This window comes from Chaetodon trifascialis, chromosome 4, assembly GCF_039877785.1.
Source record: "Chaetodon trifascialis isolate fChaTrf1 chromosome 4, fChaTrf1.hap1, whole genome shotgun sequence".
Taxonomy (NCBI): Eukaryota; Metazoa; Chordata; class Actinopteri; order Chaetodontiformes; family Chaetodontidae; genus Chaetodon; species Chaetodon trifascialis.
In genome coordinates, this window is record NC_092059.1 from 27,912,097 (window position 1) to 27,921,667 (window position 9,571).

The window sequence follows — 9,571 nt, forward strand, 5'->3', positions numbered from 1 at the left end:
TTGAAATACATGACTGTTATTGATATAACCTCCTGAGTATCTTTCAATTTATTTTTTTTCTTGCCTCTTTGGAGCTAAAACAACAACTCACAATTTAGAATTTTGTAAAAATATTTGTTGTTTAGATTTTACAGCATGTTCACTGTAGTGGACTAACAGAACGATTTTGCCATAACACGAGATCATAAGGCTGACGAGAAAACAAGAATGTCAGTCCATTTTTTAAATGAAACTGAACATTTGCCCTGTATCTTTTGTTGAACTACTGAACAAAATTGACATTATTAAACATTCATAACATTGCTATTATTTTACCTAACAAAAAGTGCTGAACTCTGACTCCAATTTATGATTCCTGGCATGTTCATAAACAAGAAAATATATGATTACCATGGTTAAAAAACAATAACAATATTTGACTTATCTTTTCTCTTTTCCTGGCATTTGCGTTTTGCTGCAGTCTCCACTTTGTCTCAGCATGAAAACAGCAAGTTCTCCTCATCCCACCCAAACATATAAGACATCATTGAAAGGCCAGGATGTGCTCTACTGAGCACACCAGGACTTAGCAGGGTAGCTCAAATGAGTCAAAAGATATAGACCAAAACCAAATGTCCACTACAGAGGACACAAATGAATAGGCTGGACCTCAGAGGATAAAATACACATTTAGATATAATAGGAGCATTTGTCTTGAATTTCAAGTTAGTGTTAAAGGGGAAGGCTGGCATTATTTTACATTTACTTTCAAGAAAGAAACCCACAAAAAACAACAGTGTGTTTGTGTCTCGGTGCTCAGTGATTCCTCTGTGGCTTCATTGGCTCCTATTGAAGAAAAAAAGCTCACAAATGTATAGTTTCATTTTTTTAAAATCAAACTTTACTCAAACAGTAGAACATTTTGCATTTTCCATCACAGATTAACCCACATTTGGTGCTCTAGTGAGTATTTGGGGGCAGCAGATCTGTGTATATGGGATTTGATCCAAAATAAATGACAGTGTGTGTTCACGGTAATGAAGGAACGCACCATCCAGTGCAAGTGTGGTTCAATGATGAGCTTTTAATAAATCCATAGTATATGTCAAGTTCAAGTTATGGGTTCACACACAATACTTGTTCGTAGGACATGTTCATTGTTGGTTTCAATCAGCACATGAGAGTTGTTGACAAGTAAAAGACGAGAAGATGCAGCCCGCTGTCCTGATGCCTCCAGTAAATATCCATGGTGTGATGTGTCTCAGTGGTGTGGATCGGTGACCAAGGCTGTGGTGGTGTAGGAGTATGGACTGAGCAGCAAGGCCAAAGTGTAGTGATGATGACCTCCAGCATGGGCCTCAAACACCACCTGCACAAACAAACATCCAGTGGGTCAGAACATGCTGCACATGTGCAATACCACAGGGCGAACAGTAGAAACATTTACACTCAGTGTGTCCCACGTAGTGGAGGGTAAAGTCTATGTTAAGGACATGAGGGCATCGTGATTGTGTACTTCTGCTCGGTGTTCATTTCACCCCAGACATCCTCCACTCAAAGCTCACTCAGCTCACTGTGCCAGCCTCCACCTGCCAGTGGAAAACAAACTTCCTGATAGACAGGAAGCAGCAGGTGTGGCATTGGCTTCATCAAAGACGGTGATGAGTCTGCATACAGACAGGAGGTTGAACAGATAGTCCTCTGGTGCAATCAGAACAACCTGGAGCTGAACACACTCAAAACTGTTGTGTTAGTGAACTTCAGGAGCCCCTCGACATTGCCCCCTATCAGCATCCTCAACAACATTGTTTCCCACTGTGGAAACCATCAGGTCTCTGGGTTCCACTATCTCCCAGGACTTAAGATGGACTTCAAAACATAGCCTCAGTCATCAAGAAAGAGCAAACAGTTTCTTCCTCCAAGTCGTCACCCAAATGAACAGTTACCTAATCATCAGTGTCGCTAACCCTCTGACACCAAGACATCACTGTCTGTCCATTATAATCCAATAATGCAGAGTTTTTAACATGTACATTCATCACTCACTGTCACTGTCAACATAAACACCTGCTCATAGTAAATTTCATTGCATGTATTGTTTATTGTCTCATCATTCTTTGTATATATTGTTTTGCTTTCTATTTTTGCACTTTTTAACTTATTGTTCAGTCTTGTTTTCTTTTTGTCCTTTGTCTTTGTTGAACTGTATGTACATTGAGTGCAGTGGTTAAATCACATTCCTTGTACGTGAACACATGCTTGGCCAGTAAACCCAATTATGATTCGGATTCTGATGATAGACAGAAGAAAAATTGATGACATTCATTTAACCATCCAAGTGCAGAACTAGAAAATCAGAATTGAATTTTGCACCACCAACCTCATAATGGCTTTCGTTTCTGAAAACCAAGTCTGAGTTGAAATGAAACTGAAGTTAGAAGGCTGTCTGCAACCAGGGTTGTGGTTCCCCACTGAGTGAAATGATCCAGAAGTACTCTACGGAGCAGTCATCAAAAGAGCTCTTCGGATTCTCTGAATGCTAAGGAAAGGTGCATTTATGCTTCCTTTCCTATCTCCTTTCAAACTAAACAGGGTCGGCGGTGTTTTGCATTACCAGCATTGTCATGTTCCTGGAAATGTTTCCTGAAACTGGGGACAAACAACTGCTTGATCACACTAATGTAAATACAGCTGTTTACTGACCACCACACCATCCTGATTTGCTGTTGATGGGCCTCACGGTAAGATCTGATACTGAAGATAAACTTTAAACAGACTATACAGTGTGTTAACCTGGGGCCAGTGTACTTCATCAGAGAAACTCCTCACACACCTTGTTAGATTAGCAGGATGTCTGATCATTTCTGTCACTTTCTGAAACTCACAGTCTGACATCCAGGCTCATTCACTTATCTCGATATTTAAAGGAACAATGTGTAAGAGCTGGCCACCTCGACAAATCCCCAAACAAGCAAGGAGCAGAGTAAGTTAAGCACTAATTGCTGCTCACCAAACTCATTCTTCTTGCTATCTCTGGCTGTAGCTGCTAGTTGCTGTTAGCAAGTAAGCTCAATTAACCATGCAGCAATTCGCCATTTGCTGACAAACTGAGAATTCAGAGCAGAGGGCGATTGTTGGTGTTTACACTGCAGGAAATGGAACTGGGCTCTGCAGCCTCCCAGTGTACAAGACTAGTATTTTTGTTGGCCTATATCTGTTGGCCTCTCTTTGTTGATATATCTCTTGGCTTGCCTTGTTGGTCGGTCTCTGTCTTTTGGGGTATCCCCCTGCATATTGGAAAGGTATGTGGTCTAATATAATTTAAATATTCAATCAATTCAATTCAATTCAATTCAATTCAATTTTATTTGTATAGCTCCAAATCACAACAGAAGTTGTCTCAGGACACTTTCCATACAGAGCTGGTACTGGCCGAGCTCTTTTATCTACAGAGACCCAACAGTTCCCCCATGAGCAAGCACTTGGCGACAGTGGCGAGGAAAAACTTCCTACATGGAGTCCTCACTTTGTGGTGACATGGAGTTGTGTTGTATGGTTTATACTCACCTCAGCTACTTCATGGAACGGCGTGCTTCTCTCATTATTCCAGTAAGCTTTGGTATCAAACTCAACACGATACACTCCTGCTGGGAATTGCTGCTCTGTGATCAGATTATGGATCTCTCCAGAGACATCTGTCACTCTGCAGTGAGGAACAGGGAAATCTCTCTGCATGGTTTGTACATATTAAATAGATAGTGAGAAGAAACATATAAAATATGCAACCTTACATTTCATATCGTACATACCCATTAGCAATATGTGTCCATGCCCCATCAGCAGCCCTCTGGGACACCTTAAGTGCCATTGATACAGCTGGAGCCCCTTTCACTGCATCCAGGACTTTCACCATCAGAGGACACTTAGTGTCTGGGCCGCCATGTTTTTCCTGCAGCACAGACACAAGCCAAGGCTACCCATCATGCTCTCTTCCTGACATACACAACATCTATTCTCACACATCCATGTGCTACTATAGGGTAGATCCAGTGTTCAACGCACCACAGTGTTATTCTTATTGCTATAATGTCCCATGTCAAACTGAGGAAGTCTGCCGCTGCAGCTGCAACAGAAGCTGTCTACAGCTGTCTACACTAAGTGCTGTGGGTTTACTTAGAATTAAAAACAAGTCAAGCCAACAACAAACAAGCCAAAGCATTCAGCTTCAGATTGTAGATTTAAATTCCATTTCCTTTGCTTAGCTTTGCTTATTCAGCTCAATGAGCTCAGTGAACACAATCTGCGCACACTGCAGAGCTGCTATGTCTGATGTTTTCAGCACTGTGGAAGCACAGAGCAGAGCAGTGTGTACATTTGAGAATGAATTGTCACGGGCAGGTCACTGAACTAACTTCTGCTCCACAAATCCATAATGATCCTGGCCTGTGCTGTGTGTTCAGAGAAGCTGCTGTTGGTGCAGTCATTTGTTAACCGTGGTTTGTTAGGTCCATCACGTTTACCTGAACCTTCAACTCTTGCACAGTTATCTGAGGGGAAACTCTGGATCCAATCTCATCTTTAAAATAAAGAGGTAGAGCTGAGTAATATACTGGTGGGATACACTAAATAATAACAAAACCTTTCATGGAGTTCTAGATCACTTAGTTGACCGTGTGTCATGATGCTCAAGCCTTGTCTAACAGTCCTACAGGGATTTAGAGAGAATGTGTTAAAGATTGTGGCTTTACAGTGACCCTCTGCCCTCAAGTCAAATCAGGATCACAGTGGTGTGAGGATATTTGATTAAAATCTCAGATGAAATTAAATCAGTTATACTTACATAGTATTGGAGGATAATAATTTTATTTTTCTTGAACCTCTCATTCTGCAACCCGATGACACATATCATCAGTTTCTATTGTTTTTAACTTTAAATGGTAACAAATATTCAAAACCTGTAGCTACAGACCCAATGTATCTGAAGAACACAAATTTAGAATCATTTTGTAACACAAGCTTGTACTGACACATAAAACATGAACACAGACACTGACCGTGGGGGCGGTGTTGCAGAGCAGCACCGCTGAGGCTAGAAGCAGATAGTGCAGTGGTTGAAGCATGCTTGCTCGCTGATGGATAGACAGCCTGACAGAATTCACCGGTGTTCACACATGACCTCCACAGTCTTGGGCCTCTTATAACATCAGCTGTCCTCCCCAGTCCCTCCCTCCCTCACCCACCCTGCTGCCAGCTCTGTGGACCATGTCAATACCTGGACAATGAGTAACTATGACTAAATCAGCCTTGGACCAAACCAGTATAGATGCTTCCGCAGCCAGTCCTCTCACCTACATCTAGAGAGTCCTTTTATCTACTTGATACAATTATCCACAGGTGTCATTGTCCAACAATGCAGTGCACAAAAGACATTAGGGAACTGCTTATATTAGCAAAAAAGTTCAGATAAGTTTGTGAAACAGTGGTGAAAAGGGTCAAAGATCCAGAAGAAATCCTAAATCCTGAAGAAAAGCATGTGCCTTTAATTTTTAATTAAGCTTTGTTTAAAACATTTGCTGTTTCTTTTCTCATCGTTTGTTATTTCCCACATCATTTCCTGTTACTAAATAGTGTAGTATATTGATTTCTCATATACTATGTGCAAACACAGTATACCATGGCAGAGTGTAGTACAGACTGTATACCAGTGTTGGAGGACATATTCAGATTAATTACTAAAGTAAAAGTCATTTATTCAAAATCTTATCGAGGTAAAAATACATCAGCGCTCAAAGTTCTGCAGTAAAAGTTCTGCTTTCACCCCTGTGACTGATATATGATTCTATGTGACATGTGACTGTCAACTAGTGTAGTCCAGTTGCTCCCAACATCGAGGCTGAGCCCCTGCAAAGGTTCACCACACAAATCTGAAGGGTCATGGGATATTATAGGAGAGTAAAAAGGAATAACAAAGTTGTGATACACATCTGTTTCAAGATGTTGGACTATTCTCTAATCTTACATGTGTTACATTTATAAGTAAATGTAGTGGTGTAAAAAAAACAAAAAACTGAAAATTAAAAAAACAAAATGGAGTTGAAGTATACAGTGACAGAAAAGAGAGATACTTGAGGGAATTGTACTTAAGCATAGTATTTGAGTTAAGTTACTTTCCACCAGTGCTACATAGTTTGGAACTGGGGCCCAGCTTTGGCTTCCAATCATATTTACTTTAATCAGTTCACCAGAAGGTGGTGTAACAACCTCAGGAATTGGATGCACTGACTCCTACATTACTGACATTACATGAACTTTGACCTTGGGGACATTTGTATAAGATAAGATAAGAATCGATTTGTTCATTCAGTTTTTTTTTTTTGTTGCTGTTTGTTTTTTACTAATTTCTTGAAAAGAGTTTGTTCTGTTCTGCGTGTCCTGTGATGCACTGAGATGCCATCTGCAAACATTACAGGAGTACATACCAGGTAGAATAGCCTGCAGTGTGTACTGTAGCACTGTGCTCATTTCGCTTGCAGTATTCAAATGAGGTAGCAGTCTTACTGCTGTCATTCAGTTTGCTGAATTGTATATTCAGCCTCAGAGGAATGCAATCTGCCATGTTTGAACATTTAATGAGTCGTTACGCTGGACCTTTAAACCTTTGCATTGTCAACTAAAAGGGTCATGCAGCAGTGTTCTGCAGCTTTGTAAGTTGAGGACAGCTTCTGTTTGGTGAGGGCCACTCCACTTTGACATAAACAGCCTCCTTGACTCCTCTTTCAACCCACCTGTCCTCCCTGTCTAGCATGTACCTCATAGTCATTAAAATGTTTCTGTGTTTAAATGTTTAAATATTTCTACTAGTCGTAAATGTGTGACAGCTGCCAAGTCCTGTCCCCAGGGGATTGCTTGCCTGTGTTGAGACCCGTCGAACGAGCAGCTGTGTAATTTCCCTTATATATACTTTAGGTCCTGACACTTCTTGCTGCTCTTGACTGCATATATAACGATGCTATTGAGATGTCTGTGAATCTGGTTCTTTGGAAAGCCTAAATGCTGTCTTAGTATGTCTAAAGGTTTAAAATACACGGGGATGTTGTGCCTGGGCAAAACTTTTCAGAAACTCCAGCTCCATATGGAATGATGACATGATTTCTTCAGTCAGTGATCCATTTTTCCTTGATTGTCAACATATCTTCTTGTGTTTTGTGTGTGTTTTGATGAATGCCCACTGCCCACAGCCCATTAATACTTGTTTGATATGATTATTTCCTTCTGTATAGCCTCTCACAATGTTGTAATCCACATACCTGAACCAGTTCAAAGTAGAAAAGAGTGCAGATATAACATAAACATAAAGGTGCAAATATAAAAACATCAATAAAAAGATCCAATGTCAAAAAAGTAGACACAATGGCAAAAAATATGATATATGTGCACTGTAAGGTTACCGTTTCAACAGAGCACACTGGCTTCACACAGTGATGCTGGTTGTGGTCAGGGGTGAAGGACCTCAGCTGTTCTTGGAACTGAGATAGGCTCAGTTTAAACTTAAACTTTAAACTCAGTTTTGCAGCCAAAAGGCTGCAAAAGCAAAAGGTAACATTTTGTACAGTTTACTTTCAGCAGATATGATTCTGAATTAATTTGTTATATCTGATAACACATTAAATCAACAAGATTCTAATTATTACTGCTATTTAAAAACAGGTGACAGTGCCTCTTTATGTAACTGTAATTCCTGTGACTCTTTCCTGTGTGTAGTCATATCCAGGTGATTTGTTGATGAGGTGAGTGAGTGGGTTTTATATTTTGTGGTTTACAGTCATGCTGTACAACAGGTTTAACAGAGGTGTTGTCCTCACATTAGCCCTGTAGCAGGTCATGCATTGATGTAAACAGAGTTCAGCACAAATGCTTTGAAACCACATTGGCATGAACATGAGAACACAAGAGTTCCCACAGCTTTAACAAGTGGACATTCTTAACAGTTTGTTTTTAGGGCATCTGCTCGAATGAAAATGCAGGTGACACTGCGTGACACTGCAGTGTAAGCAATTACCTCTCACTACCTTTAGGGCAAAGCAGAACAGATTCTAACTGACACGAGAACAGCACGCCTGAGATAATCTCAATATTCACTCTAAACAAACCCAAAAGGAGGTACATCTGCTGCTGTTTAGAGTAAAAGAATGACTCATTTGTTAGTTTCCATGTTTCCGAAATTATTATTTCACATTGCTACATTAGAAGCTGGTTCACTGGACAAAAAGGGGCTGCTTGTCAAACTGCTTCTCTGCTTTTTAAAAGAATATTATTTGTGTGTTTACTAGAGAGCTGCAGTTCACAATCCACTGTATCAGCATCATGGCTGGCATGGCTGTCCTCCTGCCGAAGACCCTGAAATTGATCTCAGCGTGCTATCCTGAAGGATGTCTCAATTGCTGAAATGCAGCTCATGGAGAGAGGAGGCTTGGCAGAGGAGCTACGAGCGAGGTTGCGCAGGTGTGTCCTCTGCAGAGGTCTTTTTAACAGCTGTGAAAGTAGGTGCGACATAGACCTGGAACACCATGGTGCGAGCAGTCCTCTAAAAATCTTAGTTTTCCTTTCGTACATCCACAAAATGTGTCAAATCATGTGTTTGGATGCTAATTGAATTTAGTGCAAGTTGCTTTACCATCTTCTGTACATCAACAGCTTGTCTCTGGACAGGGCTGGACACATTGCTTCCTCTCTGTGGTGTGACTGCACTGGGTGACACTCTGTAGTGGTGTGTGTACTTAACTCTGACACTGCACGATGTGTGCATTGCATGCTTTTTCCTAGTAGCACACACAGGGCTCACTGATGATTGGGTAGCATCTGAGAAGCTTATTAGCATACAGTTAGCATAATATTCGTTAATGCTAACCCTATCAAGTTCAGTTTTGTAGTATATTGCTCCTTTGCCTATGTTGAGAGTGTCTCTTTATATGGGCATTTCTCTTTCATGCAGAACTGCAGTGTAATATAATATAAAATTATCTTAAAGTTGTGCACAAGTGAAAATAGCTAACTGAGGATGGCATGTTTATACAAGAGAGATGACCAATACAAATTTAGCTGCCAAATGTCAAATGCACAAAATGCATAAAAATAGGGATGATGATAAATATAAATATCAAATTCAAATATGTTGGCAGCAGAGAGGCACTTCACAAGCTGGATGCGTCCTCTATTTTTTCATATATCTATGAGTGAGTCAGATGACATGATTAAATGAAAGAGAATTTTCAAGGTATCAACCCAATCAAAACCCTCAAACAATGCTGCAAGGAAGAAATAAAGGATTTCATTTCATTTCTGCCCACTGACCCTGGCATAGAAACCAAGTGCGGTGCTGATCTGCTCCTTAAGCTGACCACTGTTCATGAATGAAGGTCAGTTGAAGTTCTTCAGATAGAACATTTAGAACTCTCATTTGGGAGACAAGAAAAACAATAGGAATTGTTGCTAACAGTGCTTTTCAGAATTTTTTTCATGTTTTTTATGTTCAGTTTGTCTTGTCGTAGGGTTACTGAGTAAAGGGATCCCTTTCATCAAAACACTCACATCC

At 40.4% G+C, this 9,571-nt stretch overlaps 1 protein-coding gene across 1 annotated transcript; it reads right to left on the minus strand.

Annotated features, from left to right (window-relative positions):
- Positions 1 to 1,219: 1,219 nt before the first annotated feature.
- On the minus strand, positions 1,220 to 5,099 carry ttr (transthyretin (prealbumin, amyloidosis type I)). Its single transcript, XM_070961462.1, has 4 exons — positions 5,034 to 5,099; positions 3,789 to 3,928; positions 3,547 to 3,682; positions 1,220 to 1,348 (listed from the first exon to the last, which is right to left on the minus strand). The coding sequence occupies exons 1-4, from the start codon at positions 5,097 to 5,099 to the stop codon at positions 1,241 to 1,243; spliced, it is 450 nt and encodes a 149-aa protein (XP_070817563.1). The 3' UTR covers positions 1,220 to 1,240.
- Between the last annotated feature and the right edge of the window lie 4,472 nt (positions 5,100 to 9,571).

What these genes read in the sequence shown, in the direction of transcription:
- ttr (XM_070961462.1), bottom strand. Translation starts at nt 5,099, where the DNA reads ATGCTTCAACCACTGCACTATCTGCTTCTAGCCTCAGCGGTGCTGCTC. An exon ending in TCTGCAACACCGCCCCCACG is followed by an intron (nt 3,929 to 5,033) that starts GTCAGTGTCTGT and finishes TCTGTGCTGCAG; the next exon opens with GAAAAACATGGCGGCCCAGA. An exon ending in CGTTCCATGAAGTAGCTGAG is followed by an intron (nt 1,349 to 3,546) that starts GTGAGTATAAAC and finishes TTGTTTGTGCAG; the next exon opens with GTGGTGTTTGAGGCCCATGC.